General features: G+C 38.6%; 1 protein-coding gene across 9 annotated transcripts in view; it reads right to left on the reverse strand.

Moving 5' to 3' along the window:
* The window catches only part of DIPK1A (divergent protein kinase domain 1A), a 122,750-nt gene that overhangs the window by 23,055 nt on the left and 74,854 nt on the right, over nt 1-24,841 (reverse strand). For 4 of the 9 annotated variants that reach the window (XM_035252159.3, XM_009001716.5, XM_017974941.4 and 1 more), the window contains one exon: nt 9,097-9,231. In XM_035252159.3, coding sequence (XP_035108050.1) covers nt 9,097-9,210 — 114 coding nt within the window. In that variant the 5' untranslated portion in view covers nt 9,211-9,231. Of the gene's footprint in view, nt 1-9,096; nt 9,232-14,999; nt 15,179-24,841 lie in introns of all 9 variants that reach the window. The other 5 variants (XM_078332469.1, XM_002751103.6, XM_078332468.1 and 2 more) reach the window with 2 other exon arrangements.

Genomic DNA, 24,841 nt, shown 5'->3' on the forward strand with positions numbered 1-24,841 from the left:
GTCAAGGACTTGAGAACCTTCTCTATGTTCAATGGCTATGTCAGAGCATCATTCAGTGTTAGATTACCAGATTAATGGTTCAATTCTACTTTATCTTCATAAAATCTGTTGATGTAGGTAGGACAGAGATACTTTTTTCTTAACCTGTATATTGTAGTTAAAGCAAGCCAATGAAATAAAGTCACTTACTCAAAGTCACACAGTATAGCACAAGAAAGAGTGAGACTGGGGCTTTTACTGCAGCCTAGCATTTTTTCCCATAGGCTGACATGATAGAGTTTGACTACTAGTAATCAAGAAGTTCTTCACAGAGAGTGGACTGTACCACTAATATCCGACATTTAAAAAATGTACATGGTGTTACTAAGTGATAAGACAGATTTTCAGAAGCCACATAGGAAAGCAATCAGATTCCTCAAGCTTGCGCCCCTCTTTAGGTATTTGCATTCACTGTCCTTTCTCTTTAAGTGCTTTTCGCCTGGATTCTCACACAATTGCTTCCTCTCATCAGCTTTCAATTCAAAATGGCATCTTTTCAAGGAGGCCTTTCCCAATCACTCCAGTTAAGATAGTATGCCCTAGTCATTCTCTATTAAATTGCTATTATATATGTTTTCATTGCACTTGTCAGAACCTTATTTTTTTACTTGTTTTTGTTTTTAGTATACACATTCCACAATAAGAATGTAAGCTCCTTAAGACATGAATTCTATCTTGTTTACCACAATATCCCCAGAACCTAGAAAAATAACTTAGATGTAGTAGATGTTCAATAAATATTTAACTGACTGATACCTCTTCTAACATGGATTATACTTTTTTCATGATTGCTATATGACAGTAGTTACCTTGAAAATAAGTATTAAGTATTATTATTATTATTATTTTGATGCAGGGTCTCATTTTGCTACCCAGGCCGGAGTATAGTGGTGCAATCATGGCTCACTGCAGCCTCAACCTCTTTTGGTCAAGTGATCCTCTCGCCTCAGCCTCCAAGTAGCTGGGACTACAGGTACAGGCCACCATGCCTAGCTAAATTTTTATTTTTTGTAGAGATGGCTTCTCACTATATTGTCCAGCTGGACTTGAACTCCTGGGCTCAAACAATCCTCCCACATTGGCCTTACAAAGTAATAGGATTACAGATGTGAGCCGCTGTCCCTGGCACTGGCTAAAGTATTAAGAATAGGAAAAATGAACTAAAGGAAAGACTTTGCCAACTTTTGAAGAGAATTAAAAAACCCACACTTCGAAACTTAAAACTTTAGCAAATAATATTTGTGGAACCCTCTTTTGGATCTTCTGTGTCCTTTATAATCTTCCTTAGTTCACAAAGATGAAATTGACTGAGGATTTTGAAGGAAGTCTGTTCAAGGTTATACACAGGATACTGTAATCCTTTGATGAGCATGTGTTTACTAAGTCTGACTTTAAGATTATACAGTTTTGTATTTATATACCTAAAACTCAATATTAGCAATTTTATTATATGCTTTGGTTCTCTTCCATCCACTTTAAAAAGAACAGCCTATGCACTAATACAGAGGGAAAGAGGCAATCGGTTTAGACTCCACATTTCAAAACAGTAATGACCAGGACCAGAAGTATGTGTGGATATTGCCATAATTTATGAAACGGCCAGGTAATTACTTAAGCAGATATTGTAAAACTGAACCATGAGAGAAACAAATTTAAAATATATTACATTTCAAGTTAGGAAGGGCTGATTCAGATGTTAAAAAAAGGTATACTCTGCAATATAAAACTTACATAAATTATACACACACACACATCTGTTGCTTTCCTCTAAACATCTAAGAATTTGCATATTTAAAAAATGGCTTCAAATTATTTTACTTTCAACATCTTTATATATTTCAGATGTCTCTCTTATAGCTGGATTTTGATTTTTAAATACAGCCTCACAATCTTTGTCTTTCAACTGAATCATTTGGTCCACTGATATTTACTGTAATTACCATCACATGTGGGTTTGAATATCCTACATCTGATGCCATGGTAAGCCATGCAAATCTCCTTCTCCAGGACTGGAGCACTATTCCTTCAGCACTGGGAGTGTATAGGTAGTAAACAGCTCTCAGCTGAGTCCTTTTTTAGGACTGCCCTCAGCTAGAGTACAACCTTGCCCAAGGTCATATCCCCTTGCAGGGATTGGGGTAAAGATGGGAATCTGCATCCACTGATTGGTCAGTGAGGGGGATAAAGGTCTGGACCTTTGCAAGGTCATCCCAGCCCCAGAATTCCCTGTAGGGTAGACCTTTAAGGCCTTTGTTACTACTGCATCACAGTTCAACTTTTCCCTTTGACTTACTCTGCTTCCTCATTCTCTACAGATGTTTATATATATATATATATATATCAAATATATATTTATATTTATATTTAATATATATAAATTTATATTTATATATAATTGCATTTTAGGTTCTGGGGTACAGGTGAAGAATATGCAGGATTGTTGCATAGGTACATACATGGCAATGTGGTTTGCTGCATCCATCCCCATCAACTATATCTGGTATTTCTCCCCATGTTATCCCTCCCCAACTCCCTACCCCCCTACTCTCCCTCCCCTATTCCCCCCAATAGATCCCAGTGTGTACTGCTCTAATCCCTGTGTCCATGTGTTCTCGTTATGCATCACCCGCCTATGAGTGAGAATATGCGGTATTTCATTTTCTGTTCTTGTGTCAGTTTGCTGAGAATGATGTTCTCCAGATTCATCCATGTCCCTACAAAGGACACGAACTCATCATTTTTGATTGCTGCATAATATTCCATGCTGTATATGTGCCACATTTTCCCAGTCCAGTCTATCATTAATGGGCATTTGGGTTGGTTCCAGGTCTTTGCTATCGTAAACAGCGCCACAACGAACATACGTCTGCATGTGTCTTCATAATAGAGGGATTTATAATCCTTTGAATATATACCCAGTAATGGGATTGCTGGGTCAAATGGAATTTCTATTTCTAGGTCCTTGAGGAATCACCACACTGTCTTCTACAATGGTTGAACTAATTTACACTCCCAACAACAGTATAAAAGCGTTCCTATTTCTCCACATCCTCTCCAGCATCTGTTGTCTCCAGATTTTTTAATGATTGCCATTCTAACTGGTGTGACATGATATCTCAATGTGGTTTTGATTTGCATTTCTCTACAGATGTTAATCCCAAGAGCCCATTTTAATCAACTTGCTGCAGGCAAATCTCAGTCTCTATGTCTGCTTTCCAGATAATTCAATCTGTGACATCTATCATCTTATTATGTGTGGTTTTTTTTTTTTTTTTTACTTATCTGGCCTGTTCTGTTTCTTTTTCTTTACTTCTTGCCTTCCTTTGGACTAACTATTCTTTCATTATTCCATTTTTTCTATGTTAGTTTAGAAATGATATATTCTTTCTATTCTACAGGTTATCCTAGAAAGAATAATATACATCCTTGAATTATCAAAGTCTAAAGTTAACTGATTGATTCTTTTATCCTATTCTGCAATATTGTAAGGACTTAAATACTTTGATTTCCTTTATCCTTCTCCCATTTTATTTGTAACTGTTATTCTAGGTATTGCAGCTTATAAATGGAACCATATAATATTTGTCTTTGTGTTTAACTTCTTTCACTTACCATAATGTTATCAATATTCATCCATGTTGTAGCATGTATAAGAATTTCACTCTTTTCAAAGGCTAATATTCCATTGTATCTATATATAATATTTGGTTTAACCATTCATCTGCAGATGGACAGCTGGCTTCTTTCCACCTTTTGGCTACTGTGAATAACACTACTGAAGCACTGGTGTGCCAAAATCCATTTGAATCCCCAATTTAAATTTTTTTGGTATATATACCCAGAAGTGGATTTATTGGATCATATGGTAATTCTGTGTTTAATAATTTGAAAACCCTCCATACTGTCTTCCTGATTATTTATTTTTAGACAGAGTCTAGACACAGGATAGAGTGCAGTGGTGTGATCTCAGCTGACTGCAACCTCTGCCTCCTGGATTCATGTGATTCTTGTGCCTCGGTCTTCTGAATAGGTGGAATTACAGGGGTGTGCCTCCACACCCGGATAATTTTTTGTATTTTTAGTACAGATAGGTTTTCGCTATGTTGGCCAGGCTGGTCTCAAACTTCTGGAGTCAAGTGATCTGTTCACCTTGGCCTCCCAAAGTGCTAGGATTACAGGCATAAGCCACCATACCTGGCCCTGATTCTTTTTCATATATTACAATTCCCTGTTAAAATTATCCATTGTTTTATCTGTTTCTTTTACCTTTTATTCCTATTTAATTGAACACAAATATAAAGTTATTTTTACATTTTTTTGGAATACCTCTAATATCTGCATCATCTGCAGATCTGCTTCTAGTATCTGTGTTTATCTCTTGGTTTTTGGTCATTTTATCTTGTCTTTTGGCATTCTTTGTACTTTTTTTACATTATATCTCCAGAGATGTTTCCTTTTGTCTAGCAAGCAAAGGTAATGATTGCTGATGGCCTTAACAAAATCAGGGGTTTTATGGAGTTGAGGCTTGGTTGTAGCTCTGGTAAAGTTCTAGCTACCTAGGTCCAAGGATATAGCCCTCTAGGATTTTTAACTGAGAGCTTGGTATTCACTGGGGCTTCTCCCTTTGGCAAGTTCCTAACTCTATAATCTGTATCTTGTGAGACTGTCAAAGTGTTTGCTCTGCTTTTCAAAGGATTTCCAATGAAGTTTTAAACCTTCCTTTCTGCAGAGCCCCAGGAATAGGTAAATATCCCAATGGGATAACCCGCTGTATGCATGAGTTTCTGTTGGTTTTCTACAAAGGGTCTGCTGGTTTCTTGTCCCCAGTAGGGGCTTTCTGTCAATATAAGGTTCTGCTTCTCAGACCCCTGCCCATGCCCAGAATCAGCAAATGCTCCCCAGGGAAAAGAGGTCATAAAAGTCAGCTCACCATTCTGAGACTCATTTAGTTTACCTTTACTCCTGGGGTTCACTCCTTTAGGGTCTCAGCCCAAAGCATGTTATGCCAGGGTTCCCATCCTTGGTTGGATATGGACTAGATTTGTATTACCCTAGCCCCATAAGACTGTATATTTCAGATCATACATCTACAAGCAAAAGCAGTCACAAAAACTAGGCTCAGCTCTTTCAAATCTTATCCTTTTGACTGGGCGCAGTGGCTCATGTCTGTAATCCTAGCATTTTGGGAGGCCAAGGTGGGTGGATCACCTGAGGTCAGGAGTTTGAGACCAGATGGCCAACATGGCAAAACCCTGTCTCAACTAAAAATATAAAACTTAGCTGGGCATGGTGCTGGGTGCCTGTAATCCCAGCGACTTGGGAGGCTGAGGCAGGAGAACTATGTGAACCCAGGAGGCAGAGGTTGCAGTGAGCCGAGATTGCACCATTGCACTCTAGCCTGGGTGACAGAGCAAAACTCTGTCTCAAAAAAAAAAAAAAAAATTTATCCTCTCCCAGATTTTGATTGACTAATTCCTCCCTATCTTGTTAGCACTTTGAGGCTTTAGAATACACTTTTAAAGTTGTTTTATTTTTTGAGATGAAGTTTTGCACTGTGGCCCATGCTAGAGTGTTGTGGCATGATCATAGTTCACTGCAACCTCAATTTCCTGGATTTAAGGGATCTTCCCACCTCAGCCTCTCAAGTAGGTAGAACTACAGGGGCATGCCACCATGCCTGGCTAAAAAATATTTTAACAATACTTTTTTCTACTTGCTTCTTTAGTTCTAATCCCACAATTCCTATACAATATTAGTACTATCTTAGTACTATTGACTTTAGTACTACTAGTTATGATAGGTTTTAGGAACATAATCCCAAATGCAGAATAGTTATACTTTTTTTTTAAAGCTAGCCTTAGGAAAATGATATATTTTAGACTCAGAAAGCTCTTTCATTATCTTCAGGTTTTGATAAGATAACCATTAAATTATGCTAGAATTATTTTCTGTTTTCATGTCTTATAAATTAAACATAATGAAGCACTTCAACTCTAATTTACTCACGACAGAGTATGTACCAATATTTGCCTTACATTTGAAGTATATTATAATAATACAAGATATTTAAAGACATATCCATTTCATTTTGTCTTAATCTCTTAGAACAGTATTTCTGACATTACCAGATGATGTTAACAGGTCTTCCTGGGAGGGCTGTGGTGGGGATACGGTTTTTTCTGATCAAGTATATTTGCTGTCTCTTGGAGATGTGTAACACACATTAGTATTTAAAAGACCCTAAGAAGTCCTCAGTAAAGTCAGTTGTTATCTTTATTTAACCCTCTGTTTCCAAATATGTCTGAGTAGGGACATGTTTTATCCATGGAATATCTATTAATGTGCTCCAAGATACCTAGGTTGAAAAAGGTGGCCTAGAGAAAGAGAAACAAACATTTCAGATAGTTTTGGTTTTCTGTATGTTGTTGAACTTGATTATCTACCTCCTGTTTCCTCCTTCTTCACTGAAGGTTAGCAACTGAGTTTTGTGCCTAATTAAGAGCTTTATTAAATTGTAACTTCCTGTCAGTCCTTTCTGATTTAGGGTAGCAGAAAGAGTATGAACTTTATAGAGAGACAGAATTTGGATCAAATTCTGGTTCCATCATCTTGGACAAATTCTCCTCCGTCTCTCTAGGTCATAGTTCTTTATCTGTACACTATTATTTTAAAGATTAATAAACATGTAAAGTACCCAGTACATTGGCTCCAGTGGTTCATCCTATCTTAAAATTCCTTAAAGAGTTAGAATGCCCAGTTGGAATGAATGTAGGATTGATATCTTTGAACCCTGGCTTCAGACTCTTCTTCTTTTTTTTTTTTTTTTTTTTGAGATGGAGTCTCTCTCTGTCTCTCGGGTTAGAGTGCAGCGGTGCAATCTCAGATCACTGCAACCTCTGCCTCCTGGGCTCAAGCGATTCTCCTGCTTCAGCCTTCCAAATAGCTGGGACTACAGGCACCCACCCCCATGCCCAGCTAATTTTTTGTATTTTTAGTAGAAATGGGGTTTCACCATTTTGGCCAGGCTGGTGGACTCTTCTTTACTAACTCATTCCTTTATTTCTTTTGTTAGTAATTCCTCCTTTGCCTAATTAAGAGACTGTAACATTTTGCAGAATAACATTTTTGTATTCTGACTGATAGAGCACCTTGTGTTTTAAACTGATTTTTATTTTCTTAGAACTTGGGGAGGCTCCAGGTTTCTGTCTTATGTTCCCATAACAGTCGCTATTTTATTTATCTTATCTTACTATAATTACTCATTTTCTTTCCTGATTTACTGTAAGTTTTATAAGGTCAAAGACATCTTGTTCCCCGTTATATACATATACCACCAGCCGGGGTAAAAGAGCAGCCACTCAATAACTATAGAATCTTTAATAAGTTACAATAATTGGAACCCCCAAAAACATTATTAAAATATAATTCTGAGATGAAGTGTTTCAATATTCTTTATATTATAAAAGTACTGGTAGAGGCTGGGCGTGGTGGCTCATGCCTGTAATCCCAGCTTTTTGGGAAATCAAGGAGGGTAGATCGCTTAAGGCCAGGAGTTTGAGACCAGCCTGGGCGACATGGTGAAATCCAGTGTCTACTAAAAATACCAAAATTAGCAAGATGTGGTGGTGCAAGCCTGTAATTCCAGCTACTCGGGAGGCTGAAGCAGGAGAATAGCCTGAACCTGGAAGGCAGAGGTTGCAGTGAGCCAAGATCACACTGCTGCACTCCAGCCTAGGTGATAGAGTAAGACTCTGTCTCAAAAAAAAAGAAAGAAAGAAAATAGTGGTAGAAGGCCAGATGTGATGGCTCACACCTATAATCCTAGCACTGTGAAGCCAAGTCAGGTGGATCACCTGAAGTCAGAAATTCGAGACCAGCCTAGCCAACATGGTGAAACCCTGTCTCTACTAAAAATACAAAAATTAGCTGGGCATGGTGACACATGTCTGTAATCTTAGTTACTCGGGAGGCTGAGGCAGGAGAATCACTTGAACCCGTGAGGCAGAGGTTGCAGTGAGCACAGCTCCTGCCACTGCATCCCAGCCTGGGCAACCGACAGGACTCCGTCACAAAAAAAAAAAAAAAAAAAAAGAAAGTACTGGTAAAAAATAAGGAGTTAAAGTTATTTGAAATTCTCAAATTTTAAAAATACAAGTCTTTAGAATCAATAATCACTACTAGAAGTCCTAGACTGGGCTGGACATGCTGGCTCATGGCCTATAATCCCAGCACCACCTGAGGTCATGAGTTTGAGACCAGCCTGATTAACATGAAGAAAGTCCATCTCTATTAAAAATACAAAATTAGCCCGGCACGGTGGTGCATGCCTGTAATCCCAGCTACTCGGGAGGCTGAGGCAGGAGAATCACTTGAACTCAGTAGGTGGAGGTTGCAGTGAGCCAAGCTTGTGCCATTGCACTCCAGCCTGGGCAACAAGAGCAAAACTCCATCTAAAAAAAGAAAAAAATATTAGACTGATAGAGTCATTTTTTTCTGATATATCTCCAATCACTAGGATAGAAACAGAATAATAAATATATTCTTTTTAGACAAATTTTGGTATTCAAGAGTAACTTCATTTATTCAAAAGATGTTTCTAGAAAGACTGCCTGTAAATAAACTTTTATAGTCTAAACATTAAAAAACGTATCTGATTAAAATAAACTAAATCTGAAATATATTTAAATACTGAAATATATTTGAAATATATTATATATATTTATATTTATTGAAATATATTATATATATTTCAAATATATTTAAACAAATAAGAAATTATATATACATACATATATACATAATAAAAATCCCTCTTTGTATTGAGGATGCCCCCACACTAATTTACTATGTGTTACATATTTATATTTCTGAACACTGGAATTTTCAAAGTGGAGAAATCTTTACTCACAGGTCATATCAAAAAGCTAAGAAGATTAGCACAATTCTAATGTCAAATTAGTTTTTATTTTTAAAAACATCATTAGTAAGTACATGAGTAGTAAATATAGTATGTTATAAAGAGGCTTTTTAGTAACCAGAAAAATTAAACATACTTACTATTATTTTCTTACAGTCCTTTCCTCTGCATAATTCCGTATAGGTAGAATACTGCACATAAATAATCCAGCTTCCAACAAAAACTGCTAACCAGGAAAAGAAAAGATATTTCATCCGCACATAAGAGAGGCGAGCCTGTGAACAAAAGAGAACATAACAATCATTCATTCAGCACCAAATCAGCATTCACTGTCCTAGAACATGACTTCTCACCCTTCTTGGAATAACTCAATATATATTCTAGGTTTTCATACGGCAATTCTAGAACAAAGTGTACTTTGACTGAGTCTAAACAGCACTGGTCTTAGAAAAGGAAGCTCCAGGTCCTGCCAAGGAAAAAGGGAACAAAATATCCTTTAAGATGTATAACCTTTCAAATACCACCATTATCAAAAGGTACTTTTTTAGGCACACCCATGTACACCACACTACCATGGGCACCTTGTGAGATCAGGTAAAAAGAAGTACAATTTCTATTTATTAGGAGCTTACAAAAGACTGTTTCACATAAGAATCTCAAAGGTCTTCAGAAAAATCACGATAAAAATAATTTTGTTTTAAATATATAAGAACAGAGAATCTGGCTATTTGTCTAATGCCTCATATTGACAACCAGAACAAGAAATTAAGCTCTACAGTCACTTCTATTTCCCTGTTGTATTCACCAGAGCTTTATGTTCCTTTTGTTCAACCAGCCAAATGCTTCACCTAATAAATATTCTGGAAACTGAGGAGAATCTAACAACTGTTAAAGGAGAAATTGCTGGAGCAGGGTTAAGATTTATTAAGAATAAATTACTCTCTGCACGTCAACTTGTAAAGCCACACAATAGGATCCTCTTTGCATTGTTTTGTTTCCAGTGCTCTTGTATCTAATTGCAACTCTGGCTGGTTGATGCCTTTTCTCCATCAACTACATATTAAACAGTTTCATCTTCAAAAGTGATACTTGGTCAAGACTATTTGACATTCATTTTTTGAGTCTGTAGCACCCATGGTCTGGTTTTATAAGCAGCAGAACTGAGGACTATGAAGAGAACTCAGCAGAATAAATTAAAGATATGTAAACAAACAATGAAAAGCTAGTTTTGCTTCTACAATCACGAGCCAGTTTCTCACACTAGCAACAGTAGGATACTGTGAGCATTGTGAGCACGCAAAGAAAGCAGAAAGAGATGAGAGAGACATAAGCGCACCTGCAGAAGACAATGAGCGCAAAGGAAAAAAGAGACTCAGGAAACACTGAATTCTGTTGGCCCTACTTGTGGTTCAGATATCTTTGTGAGGTTAACAGATGGTGAACACCTGTACCAAAGGCTTGAGGATAATGAATTCTCAGTAAAACAGTAGCTCTTTGAGTTTTATTATTAAAATAAAAAGCACTTTTAGTGCAAGATACTTTTGTATTGCTCTAAGTAAAAAGAAAATTCAGATAAAACTGCAAATTAAATCACATAAATGACAATGGGGTATATACCAAGGGGTTTGTTTGAAAGCTATTTAAGATGACTCATCTCTAATAAGAGGTCTAGTCATCAGCTAGAAATTGACATGTACTAATACTGTGAACCTAAATAAGATTAAATGACATAATGCCTATAAAACATAAGCACATTGCTGGGCACAAAGTAAGTATTCAGCAAATGTTGGCTAAATAAATTTGCCAGTCACTGAGCGAGAGGCCAACAATGCTGTCAGAGCTATCACCTTTTTTTCTGACTTGCCAAAAAGAAAACTGAATCTGAATCTGATCAAGCCTTTTAGTTCCAGTTACCAGTTTACAGGAAATACATGAGAGAGAGGAACACAAGTGACACTTAAGTGACACTATAAGGATATAATCAGCAAACTCCAGGTTGTGGGAAACACTGCAATACAAACAACCCAGTTTCTTCAACAAATAAATTAAAAAGAGGGAAAAAAAGGAAGGGGAAACTTTAAGATTAAAAAACATTTAAGAAATATATTAGGCTGGATGCGGTGGGTCACACCTGTAATCCCAGCATTTTTGAAGGCTGAGATAGGAGAATCACTTGAGTACAGGAATTTGAGACCAGCCTGGACAATATAGTGAGACATTATGTCTATGAAAAAATTTAAAAATTAGCCAAGGCCAACCAGGAGTCGTGGCTCACACCTGCAGTCCCAGGACTTTGGGAGGCTGAGGCAAATGAATCACTTGAGGTCAGGAGTTTGAGACCAGCCTGGTCAACATGGTAAAACCCTGTCTCTACTAAAGATACAAAAATTAGCTGAGCATGGTGGCACACACCTGTAATACCATCTACTCAGGAGGCTGAGGCAGGAGAATCGCTTGAACCTGGGAGGCCGAAGTTGCAGTGAGCTGAGATTGTGCCACTGCATACCAGCTTGGGCAACAGAGCAACGCTCCATCTCAGAAAATAACAATAAAAATTAGTCAAGCATGGTGGCTCATGCCTTTATCTCAGCTATCTGGGAGGATAGGGTGAGAGGACTGCTTGAGCCCAGTTGGCAGAGATTGCAGTGAGCCAAGATCGCACCACTGCACCCCAGCCTGGGTGACAGAGAGAGACACTGTTTCAAAAAAAGAAATGTATCAAACAATTACAACACAAGTATCTTCTCTTAGTCCTGATTCAAATGAAAACCTGTAAAAAATGACATTTGAGACAACTGAAAATTTTAAGGATGACAGGATACTTGATGGTAGTAAAGGATTGTTTTGGTCTTTTTTAGGTGTGATAATGGTTCTGTGGTAACATTTAAATATTTTTCAAATAGCTACATTTTTCTACTTCCTCTGGCATATGTTTAAACAGAGAAACATCCTATGAACTGGATTGCCCGATGACTGACTGCTTGTCATGATAAAGAATGCCAAACATTTTGGAGAGGAAGTAAGATTGATGATGTTCCCAGCAGGGAACTGGGCATCACCTGTTGCAGACATAATGACAACAGGAGTGAGACATATTTTTATTCTGGCATGCCATGGAGAATTGCTGTGCTTTGGGGGTAACACCAAGTAGTAAAAGGACCTTCCTATCCTTTAATATCCGCAGATCCCACAGCCTCACATTTAAAAATAATGATTGAAGAAAGAAATAGCCACACATTACATCTGTAGCTATTAACCAATTTAATTTTCCTGTGTGCCACTAACAAAAATGTTTCTAGAGGTCTGTTCTGTACCAATTACCTAAATAACGTAGTCTTTGATTAAGAAACGTAGTCTGACCTTTTTATTTATGCTGAACTATTCACAATGACTGCCCAGCAGTTTTTTTATTCTGCAGATTGTGTGCCTTGCTAGTAATAGTATGTTGCTTTAGTCCTTATTTTGTTCCTGAAAAGCACGATAAGAATTTTAGTAAATACGCTATAGCAGTGATCAAATGGACTTCGTTTTGCTCCATAGGGGACACCTGGCAAGGTCTGGAGACATGTTTGGTTTCCCAGCTGGAGGCTGCTATGGAAATCTTGAGGGGTAGCAGCTAGAGATGCTGCTAAACATCCTACAGTGTGCAGTATAGCCCCTCACGGCAAAGCATCATAAGGCCCAAAATGTGTTTGAGAAACTCTGTATCACAGCTACACAATGAAATGAAAACAAAAATTGTGGTGTTGAAAGAGCCGAATTTGTACAACACTAGTATTTTATCTTAAATTAGCCTTTAATGCAAAAACTATTACTAATTTTAAAAATATGGTAACATCTGTCTGGAAATAACAAGCAGTTCTTTATCATTAAATGATTGCCAATCTTTTATTCTAAGCCTATGATGACACAAAATACCAATTCTACTCTAAAAAGTAATTTTTCTTCTTTTAAAATAGTTTGATTTCATTGTGATAACTTATTTCAAAACAAATCTGAAAATCTTTGATCTTGTTTGTAACTTAAGTTTTAAAATAGGCAAAAAGAGGCAACACACCAAAATTTAGCCATTTAAGACTACTTCTGGCTGGGTATGGTGGCTCACGCTTGTAATCCCAGCACTTTGGGAGGCCAAGGTGGGCGGATCACGAGGTCAGGAGTCCGAGATCATCCTGGCCAACACAGTGAAACCCCATTTCTACTAAAAATAATAAAATTAGCTGGGCATGGTGGCAGGTGCCTGTAATGCCAGCTACTCAGGAGGCTGAGGCAGGAGAATTGCTTGAACCTGGGAAGCGGAGGTTGCAGTGAGCCAGGATCGCACCATTGCATTCCAGCCTGGCAACAGAGCTAGACTCTGTCTCAAAAAAAAAAAAAAATACTTCTATTATCTAGCTATTTTTCATACTCTGCATCTTTCATAAATATGTAAAGAACAAAGTCCCTTCACTTTGCCCCTAAATAATAATAAACAAATGTTCTTCATTTTGAGAATGGGGACTCTGTCTCAAAAAAAAAAAAAAAAAGAAAAAAGGCATTATGAGTCTACTGGTCATAATTCCAGCATTCTTAATCTTTTTAAGCGGTGAATTTTTATATTTATAGAAAGAATCCAAATTATTCTTCGATCTGAAGTTTAAAGATTTTATTTGCAGGAGCATATTCTCTGTTTTGATTTTATGAAAACTCTAGAAATAAAGTTTCAATGAAAAGCAGATAATTTTCACACTTTCTCTGAATGCTCGTTCCTATTTCTTATGCTTAGAGGCTGACAGCATAATAAAATGCCGAGAACAACTGAGGAATTCACTGCATGGGATGATTCTCAAGCCTGTGTCTAGGCTCAGTGTTAAAACACTATTTCAAGGAAGTGGCAAAGTAACAGAAATAGCTCATAATATATTAAGTGAAAAAAATCAGTTTTCAAAATCGTATGTATGATATGTTCCCAATTTTGCTTTTAAAAAGAGAAATCACCATGGGGTATGGGTGCCAGAAAAAAAATAGAGAAATCACCAAAAAACTTTAGAAACTGCAAGGAAATAAAACATGAAGAGTTGTTATCTCAAGATGTCAAGAGGTGGTGGAATTACAGATAATTTTTATTTTTCTTCTCTTAATTTTCTATAACTGATATGTATTACTTTTTTTTTTTGTGGTGGAGTTTCACTCTTGTTGTCCAGGTTGGAGTGCAATGGCATGATCTCAGTTCACTGTAACTTCTACCTCCCAGGTTCAAGTGCTTCTCCTGCCTCAGCCTCCCAAGTAGCTGTGATTATGGGCATGTGCTACCACGCTTGGCTAATTTTGTATTTTTAGTAAAGATGGGGTTTCTCCATGTTGGTCAGACTGTTCTTGAACTACCAACCTCAGGTAATTCACCTGCCTCAGTCTCCCAAAGTGCTGAGATTACAGGTGTGAGCCACCGCAATTGGCTATATTACTTTTTTTTTTTTTTTTTTTTGAGACGGAGTTTCGCTCTTGTTACCCAGGCTGGAGTGCAATGGCGCGATCTAGGCTCACCGCAACCTCTGCCTCCCGGGTTCAGGCACTTCTTCTGCCTCAGCCTCCTGAGTAGCTGGGATTACAGGCACGTGCCACCATGCCCAGCTAATTTTTTTTTTGTATTTTTAGTGGAGATGGTGTTTCACCATGTTGACCAGGATGGTCTCGATCTCTCGACCTCATGATCCACCCGCCTCGGCCTCCCAAAGTGCTGGGATTACAGGCTTGAGCCACCGCGCCCAGCCTCTATTACCTTTTTAATTAGAAAAAAACTATACGTATATATGTGTTTAATGTACGTATCAAAATATATGTCTCTCAGATCTTCAAGTCTCTTAATGCCTTAAAAAATATTTTTTACTGTGAAATATTAATACATAATTATTTAAAATATATAAATACAGCTTATATTATAATTATAAAGCAAATATTTAAATAACTACCACTTGGGTTAAAATACAGAATTTTCTGGCTGGGTGTGGTGGCTCACACCTGTAATCCCAGCACTTTGGGAGGCTGAGGTGAGTGGGTGGATTACCTGAGGTCAGGAGTTCGAGGCCAGCCTGGCCAAAAATTAGCTGGGCATGGTGGCACGTGCCTGTAATCTCAGCTACTCAGGAGGCTGAGGCAGGAGAATTGCTTAAATCCAGGAGGCGGAGGTTGTAGTAAGCCGAGATCGTGCTATTGTACTCCAGCCTGGGCGACAAGAATGAAACTCTGTCTCAAGAAAGAAACAACAAAAATGACAAAAAAAAAAAAAAAAAACTAAAGTCCCATAATTTTCTAATAACTTCACTGGCCCCTGTCCTCCCCTCCCCAATAAAGGGTTAATTAACATGCTCCTGACTATGATAATCCATTTATTTATGTACTTTTCTAAGTAGTTTAATCACTGATCAGGTATCTCTATAATGCAGTTTGATGTTGACTGCTTGAATTTTACCTAAGTAGAAGCATATTCTATTTTGACTTGCATCTTTCTCTCAGCATTATATCATGAGATTTCACCATGCTGATACATATAGCCAGTTTGTTCATTTTATTTGCTGTAGAGTATTCCACTGAGTTTTCAGTAAGCAATCTTTATACTTTTATATATAAAAAATATAAAGATTTAGAAATGTATACTTTTCAGCTTCTGTAAGGAAAAGAAAAACCCACATAATATGGAGCTATGTTCTGTACCAGGCTCTGCACGAGACACTCTGTGTATCTCATATAGTATACAAAGTGTTCCTGAAAATCACAGACTTAGAAGGTTTGAAAGAGACTTGGAAAACATGTAATTCAACCACGTGCTGATGTGACAATTAGGCTTAGAATGTTTAAACAGCTTTGGCTCTAAGTTGGTTGTGTCAGGAAGTCTAAAGGTTTTACACCGGAAGTGTCACAGACACGCCCTGGGGTGGGTGCAATTCTAGGTCTTGGCCACTGAGGAAGTGACTTCTCCTGGCAAAAGCTGAGGACTATAATTTCTTTCCTTGCTGCTGCTGCTACAGGCCAGGCATGTGTTGAAAGAGCTTCAAGGCCAAGAAAACAGAAAAGGCATCCCCAGGATTAAAAAAAGTAGGCGTGCAGATGGCTTTTAATTAACAATTAGACAGCCAGCATCTTACAACGCATATGGGAGGAAGGTGTAACCTCCATTAGCAATCTATAAATAAAAGGAATGTTGGCATTTGCAATTGCAGGTGAAAATAACTCATCATAGGGATCTTCAACATCCCAGTGCAGGACAAGGTTACGCAAAAATACCAAGTGTTTTGATTTTCTATTGCCGTGTAACAAACCATCTGAAAATTCAGAGGCTTAAAATAACTATCTATTTGTCTCTCATGGTTCTGAGGGATGACTGGACTCAGCTAAGCAGTTCTTTCTTGAAGGTTCTCATCCATTTCTGATGAAGACTGGGGATATCCGAAGGTCTGTCTGGGATGGATGTGCAGATAGATGGCTTCTTCATTCACATGTGCAACTTCTCAACTGCGGTGGCTGGAACAGCTCTATGTGGCTAGCTGGGCTTTTTCAAAGTATGGTGGTGTCAGCTGGGCAGGGTGGCTCATGCCTGTAATCCCAGCACTTTGGGAGGCCAAGGTGGATGGATTGTTTGAGTCCAGGAGTTTGAAACCAGCCTGGATAACACAGTGAGACCCTGTCTGTACAAAAAATAAAAAATTGGCCAGACATGGTGGCTTGTACCTATAGTCCCAGGTACTTGGCAGGCTGAGGTGGGAGGATTGCTTGAGCTGGGGAGACTGAGGCTGCAGTAAGTGATGATGTGCCACTGTACTCCAGCCTAGGCAACAGAGCAAGACCCTGTCTCAAATTTTGGGAGGACAAGATAGGTAGATCATAAGGTCAGGAGATTCAGACCATCCTGGCCAATATGGTGAAACCCCATCTCTATTAAAAATACAAAAAATTAGCTGGGTGTGGTGGTGCATGCCTGTAATTCCAGCTACTTGGGAAGCTGAGGCACAAGAATCGCTTGAACCCAGGAGGCAGAGGTTGCAGTGAGCCAAGATCGCACCACTGCACTTCAGTCTGGCAACAGAGCAAGACTCCGCCTCAAAAAAAAAAAAAAAGTCTTAAATAAAGATAGGGCGTCACTATGTTGCCCAGGGTGGTCTTGAAATCCTGGGCTCAAGCAATCCTCCTGCCTCAGCCTCCCAAAGTGCTAGGATTATAGGCGTGAGCCTCTGTACCCATACTGTAAAATGTTATATGCCCATTTAAACATCACTTTTTTTTTGGTCTTTAAATGGACATATAACATTTTACAGCACAGGTATGCCATAACTTATTTAACCCTATCTGTATTGTCGAATATTTTTATTATTTCGAATACTGTACTGTAATATTGGATAGTGATAAATAATATGGATGAAAGCCAATATTTATTAGTGCTACTCTGTACAGGAACTGTTAAAAGTATTTTCTATATATTAATATACTTAATCCTCATAAAAAGTCTATGAGCCAATGTGGTAAATTAAGAGTTGGAAAACTATGGTCCATGAGTCAAATCCAGTCTGCTGTTTGGTTTTGTAAATATAGCTTATTGGAACACAATCACTCTATCTGTCAATACATTATTATCTAAGGCTGCTTTCATGCAATAACAGCAGAGTTCATTGGTTGCAACAGAGACAATATAGCCAACAAAGCAAAAAGTATTTACTATCTAGCTCTTTAATGAAATAGTTTGCTGACCCCTGAACTGTTCAGCAAATACTCATTCTCTCCCACTGCCTCACCTTTCCTGCCTCATTGGTGTTGGGCTCAGCCATGTGACTTGCTTTAGTCAATGTTTGTTAAGTGCAAACATTACATGTAAAGAAAAGTATGCAATTGGGTCAGGTGTAGTGACTCACACCTGTAATTCCAGCACTTTAGGAGGTCAAGTGAGAGGATCACTTGAGCCCAGGAGTTCGAGACCAACTAGAGAAACATAGGAAGACCCTATATCTACAAAAAAAAAAAAAAAATTAGCTGGGCAGTGGTACTCGTCAGTAATTCCAGTTACTTGGGAGGCTGAGGTGAGAGGATTAATTGAACCTGGAATGTCAAGGCTGCAGTGAGCTGTGATCATGCCACTGTAGTCTAGCCTGGGTAACAGAGGAAGAACCTGCCTCAAAAAAAAAGAAAAAATAAAACTATGCAGATGGACTTGGCTTTCTTTTACTTCAGATACTTCCAGTAAGTAGCCCAGATCCCTAGTAGTCTACTGACACACACAAAAATAAGTGACACTATAGCCCACCTGAACCAAAATGTCCTGAAGTCAAGCCAAGCCTAGAATAGTGGAACTCTAGCTGACCCGTAGATATGTGATTGAGAAATAAATGCTTATGGTATGTCATTAAGTTTTGGGGAAATTTATTATGCAGCATTGCTGGGGTAACTGATATTGGAGGGGACTACTATTATCCCTTCAGAAGAGCTCTATGAGTAGGGGACTATTTGTCATTTTGCAGATGAAAAAACTGAGAAACATACAGAGGATAAGCAAGGCCATACTAGTCGTAAGTAGGAGAACCCGGCTTTGAATGGAGGCAGCCTGGCTTCAGAGCCTGCACTTTACTCTGCTGCCTACTGCATTAAATACATAGTGACCTGAGCTTTTTAACAACTTCAGTAAGAGTTTATTAAATAACAGTCCAGTATGGACCACTATTCTTTTCTTCCCCATCACCTCAAACGTTGATCATTTCTTTGTATTTGGAACATTCAAAATCCTCTCTTCTACTATTTGAAAATATACAATAAATAGTTAATTATAGTCACCCTATATTGCTATAGAACACTAGAATTTACTCCTCCTCTCTAGCTGTACTTTCGTTATCTGTTAAACGATCTTTGTTTATCCCCCTCTTCCCCTTACCTTTCCTTACCTCTAGTAACCGCTCTTCTATTCTCTACTTCTATAAGCTCAACTTTTTAAGCTTCCACATGTGAGTAAGATCATGCAGCATTTACCTTTTTGCACCCAGCCTATTTCACTTAATATAATGTCCCCCAAGCCACATCCATGTTGCTGTGAATGACAAAATTTCATTGTTTTTTTTATGGCTAAATAGCATTCCATTATGTATATATATCATATTTTCTTTATCTATTCATCTGTTGATTGACACTTAGGTTGATTCCATACCTTGGCTATTGTGAATAGTGCTACAATAAATATGAGAGTGCAGATACCTCTTCAACAAAGTGATATATCCTTGGGATATATGCGCAGTAGTGGAACTGCTGGATCATACAGTAGTTCTATTTGCAGTGTTTTGAGGAACCTCCATACTGAGTTCCATAGTGGCTACACTAATTTACATTTCCACCAATAGTGTAAGAGAGTTCCTTCTCCACATCCTCACCATCATTTGTTATTTTTTGTCGTTTTGATAATAGTTATTCTAACTGGGTTTAGATATCTCATTGTGGATTTTATTTGCATTTCCCTGATGATTAGTGATGTTAAGCACTTTTTTCATGTACCCATTGGTCATTCGTATGTTTTGAGATGTCCATTCAGCTCATTTGCCAATTTTCAAATCGAAATTTGTTGTTGCTATTTTGCTGTTGAGTCCTTTGTATATTCTAGATATTAATCCCTTGTTGGATGAATAGTTTGCAAATATTTTCTCTCATTCTGCAGGTTGTCTCTTTACTCTGTTGATTTTTTTTCCTTTGCTGTGCAGAAGCGTTTTAGTTTGCTATAAGCCCATTTGTCTATTTTTGTTGTCTATGTTGCCTGGGCTTTTGAGGTCTTCTCCATAAGATCTTTGCCCATACCAGTGTCATGAAGTGTTTCCCCTATGCTTTTTACTAATAGTTTCATAGCTTCATGCCTTCTATTCAAATCTTTAATCCATTTTGAGTTGACTTTTAACATGGTGAGAGACAGGGGTCTAATTTCATATTTCTCCCTATGGCTATTCAGTTTTTCCAGCACTACTTATTGAAGAGACAGTCCCTTTCCCAATAAATGTTCTTGGCACCTTTGTCAAAAATCAGATAGCTGTTTATTTCTAGGTTCTGCGTTCTGTACCATTGGTCTATTGGTCTGTTTTTATAGCTAGTACCATGCTGTTTTTGTTACTATAGCTTTGTAGTATATTTTGACATCTGGTAGTATGATGCCTACAGCATTGTTCTTTTTTCTCAGGATTATTTTGTCTACTTAGGGTCTCTTATAGTTTCATATTGTTTTAGGATTGCTTTTTTATATTTCATTGAATAATGTCATTGGTATTTTGATAGGGATTGCACAGAATTTGTAGCTTGCTTTTGGCAGTATGGTCATGTTAACAACATTAATTCTTCCAATCCACAAACATGAGATATCTTGCCTTTTTTTTTTTTTTTTTTTTTAATTGAGACAGGGTATCACTCTGTCACCCAGGCTGGAGTGCAGTGATGTGATCTCAACTCACTGCTGCCTCTCTCCTGGGCTCAAGCAATCCCACCACCTCAGCCTCTCACGTAGCTGAAACTACAGGTCTGTGCCACCATGTCTGGCTAATTATTTTGTATTTTTGGTCAAGAAAGGGTTTTGCCATGTTGCCAGGCTTGTCTTGAACTTCTAAGCTCAAGCAATCTGCCTGCCTCAGCCTCCCAAAGAGGAGATTACAGGCATGAGCCACTGCGCCTGGCTGTCTTTCCATTTTTGTGTGTGTCCTCTTCAATTTCTTTCATCAGTGTTTTATAGTTTGAGATCTTTTACCTCCTTAAATTTATTCTTAGGTATTTCATTTGTTCATTGTAGCTATTGTAAAAGGGATTGCTTTCTCAATTTCCTTTTCTGCTGTTCCTTGTTGGTGTATAGAAATGCTACTGATTTTTGTATATTGATTTTGTATTCTGCAACTTCACTGAATTCATTGATTAGTTCTAAGTTTTTTGGTAGAGCTTTTAGGGTTTTCTATATATAAGATCTTGTCATTTGCAAACAGGGACAATGTAATTCCCTCCTTTCTAACTGGAATGCCCTTTCTTTCTCTTTTTCTTTCTTTCTTTTCTTTATCTTTCTTTCTTTGCTTAATTGCTCTAGCTAGGACTTCCAGTACTATGTGGAATAAAAGTGGTGAAAGTGGGCATCCTGGTCTTGTTCCAGATCTTAGAGAAATAGCTTTCAGCTTTTCCTTGTTCAGTATCATGTTGGCTGTGGGTTTGCCATATGTGGCCTTTATCATGGTGTGGTATTTACCTTCTATATCCAATTTGTTGAGTCACAAAAAGACATTTAATTTTATTGAATAATTTTTGGTATTTATTAAAATGATCATATGGTTTTTGTTCTTGGTTTTGCTAATGTGATGTATCACATTTATTGATTTGTGTACATTGAGCTATCTTTGTATCCCTTGAATAAATCCTATTTGATCATGGTAAATGATTTTTTCAATGTGCTGTTGGATTCAGTTTGCTACTATTTTGTTGAGGATTTTTACATCTATGTTCATCAAGATGTATTGGCCTACAGTTTTCTTTTTTTCTGGTGTCCTTGTCTGGTTTTGGTATTGAGGTAACACTAGCATTATAGAATGAGTTGGAAGAATGCCCTCCTTTTCAGTTTTCTAGAAGAGTTTGAGAATCGGTATTAGTTCTTTAAATGTTTGGTAGAATTCTATAGTGGAGCCATTGGGTCCTGGGCCTTTTTCTGAAAGGAAACATTTTATTACAGATTCATAGATTCAATCTCATTACTTGTAACTGATCTGTTCGGGGTTCCTGTTTCTTCTTGGTTCAATCTTGGTAGAATGTATGTGTCCAAAAATTGATCCATTTCCTCTAGTTTTCTAATTTGTTGATGTACAGTTGTTCATGATACAAAGTCTCTAATTATACTTTGTACTTCTGTGTTATTAGTTATTATATTTCCTTTTCATTTCTACTTTATTTATTTGGGTCTTTTCTCTTTTTTCTTGGTTAGTCCAGCTAATGGTTTACCAATTTTGTCTTTTTGAAAAACTAATTTTTCATTTTGTTGATTTTTTTTTTTGGTCGATCTTTTTTATTTCTTAATTTATAATTTTGGGTTTGGTTTACTCCTGCTTTTCTAGTTTCTTAAGATGCACTGTTAATTCATTTCTTTAAACTCTTTCTACTTTTTGGATGTAGGTGTTTATTGCTATAAACTTCTGTCTTAATCTGCTGTCTCCCACAGGTTTTGTTATACTGTGTTTCTATTCTCATTTCAATTAAATTTTTTTTTCATTTCTTCATTGACCCATTGGTCACTCAGGAGCATGTTGTTTAATTTCCATGTTTGTACAACATCAGAAGTCCCCCTTTTTTTAAGAGACAAGGTGTCTTAGTTTGTTTTGTGTCATTATAAAGGAATACCTGAGGCTAGATAATTTATTTAAAAAGGGGTTTACACTTTGGGAGTCCAAAGCAGGTGGATTGCTTGAGGTCAAGAGTTTGAGACCAGCCTGGCCAACATGGCAAAACCTTGTCTCTACTAAAAATACAAAAACCATCCTGGCATGGTGTCAAGTCCCAGCTACTTGGGATGCTGAGGCAGAAGAATTCCTTGAATTCCTTTGTTGGGAGGTGGAGGTTGAAGTGAGCAGACACCGTCTCAAAAAAAAAAAAAAGGTTTAATTGGCTCATGGTACTGCTGCAGGGTATACAAGAAGCATGGTGCCAACATCTGCTCAGCTTCTGATGAGGGCCTCTGGAAACTTACAGTTATTGTAGAAGGTGACAGGGAGCCAGCCTGTCACATGGTGAAGAGAGCAATGGAGGAAGTGCTACACACTTTTAAACAACCAGATCACATGAACTCAGAGTGAGAACTCACTTATCACCAAGGAGATGGTGCTAAGCCATTCATGAGAGTTCCCCTGCCATGATCCAAACACCTCCCACTAGGCCCCACCTCCAATACTTGGGATTACATTTCAACATGAGATTTGGAGGGGACAAACATTAAAACCGTATCACAAAACATATCGCCCTGTCATCTGGAATAGAATGTGGCAGTATGAACTTAGCTCACCGCAGCCTTAAACTCCTGGGCTCAAGGGATTCTCTTGCCTCAGCCTCCTGAGTAGCTGGAAGTATAGGTGTGAACCACCATATTTTGCTAATTTTTATTTATTGTTTTTGTGGAGATGAGGTCTTGTTTTATTGCCGAGGCTGGTCTCAAACTCTTGGCTTCAAGTGATCTTTCCGCGCTGACTTCCCAAAGTGCCGGAATTATGAGCCTGTCTAATTTAGAGACAAGGCCTCATTCTGCCACCCAGGCTGGAGTGCACTGGCACAATCATGGCTCACTGCAGCCCTGACCTCCTGGGCTCGACCTCCCACCTCAGTTTCCCGAGTAGCTGCAACCACAGACATGTGCCACCATGCCTGGCTATTTTTTTCCTCAACGTGCTGTATAGACTGGGGTCACCCTATGTTGCCCAGGCTGACCTCAAACTCCTGGGTTCAAATATCCTCCCATCTTGGCTACCCAAAGTGTTGGGATTACAGGCACAAGCTATTGCACTTGGCCTAAAATGTACTTTATATTCATTTCTGTCATCAATTTTCTGTCTAGATGATCTATCAAAATGCTGAGTGTGGAGTGCTGAAACCCTCAACTCTTACTGTATTGGAGTCGATCTCTTTAGATCAAATAAGATTTGCTTTATATATATCTTGGTACTACAGTGTTGGGGTGCCACTTCAGCTTAGGTACTGAGGTGTGTGACCACTCTGGGCAGCCAAAGCATTGTTTTCTGGGATGCAGAGTGCTGTTTCAACTTAGGCACTGGGGAGGCTTGAGAAACCTAGGTACTGTTTTCCCGAAAGACAGGTTACCACTTCAGATCGAGCCCAAGGGACAGGGTAAGGGGTAAGTGGAGTAGCTCTACCTCTCCTTGTCCCCACAGGGAAGGGTGTAAAAGCTACTTACAGCTTGGCTTGAGGATATCTGGCCACTGGGCTGGGGTAGTTCAGCAGTGGCTTAGCCTCAGGGATGAAGGGGAGCTACGGCTACTCACCCAGGGAGAAAGACACACTCCAGCCATAGTACCAGTTCCAAGATGGCATAGTGCAGTAGCCAAGAGGCCCACAAGAAGTGGAGCACAGTGTCCACTTCTTCTTTGTCTTTGGGGAGACCACAGCTCTGTGGACTCCAGGCAGCTCTCTCAGCTGGCCTTAGTGTCAGTGAAAACTGCAGGGGACCCTAGTGGTGAGGTGTGTGGTTGGCCAAGGTGTTGACAGGGGTTGCTAAGATCCTCTTGCTTAACTCCTCACTGTAGGGAGAAATTTCCCCTGGTTTCCAGCTGATCCTGATTGGGGGATGGGGTGGTGAAGGCCGGTGTTTCCTTCCATTCTCTATGTGGCCCTCCCAAGTTCCTGTGCTCATCTGTTTCTTTTATTTCTCCAATGTACTCCAGTACTCTCCTTCAGTTATTTTCACTAAAATGTGGTTTAGCCATTGTTTTGGTTCTTTGTGAGGGTGATATGCACTAGGGGCTTCTAGTCGACCATCTTGCTGATGTCACTTGGAGTGTGCCTGAGTTTTTGATTATTTCCTCAAGAGAGATATTCAGTAAGTAAAATTCTTAGGTCGAAGGGTATGCATTGCAGTTTTAAAAGATTTATGAAACATAATGTTACACTGCTTTCTTTTTCCTTCTTCTTTGAGACAGGATCTCACTGTTACCCAGGCTTGAATGTAGTGGCATAATCACAGCCACTGTAGCCTTGACCTCCCAGGACCTCAGGTGATCCTTCCACCTCAGCCTCCCAAGTACCTGGGACTATAGGTACACACCACCACTCCCAGTTAATTTTTGTATTTTTTGTAGAAACAGGGTTTTGCCATGTTTACCAGGCTGGCCTTGAACTCCTGGGCTAAAGAAATCCTCCCACCTTGGCCTC

This window comes from Callithrix jacchus, chromosome 7 (genome assembly GCF_049354715.1).
Source record: "Callithrix jacchus isolate 240 chromosome 7, calJac240_pri, whole genome shotgun sequence".
NCBI classification, from domain to species: domain Eukaryota; kingdom Metazoa; phylum Chordata; class Mammalia; order Primates; family Cebidae; genus Callithrix; species Callithrix jacchus.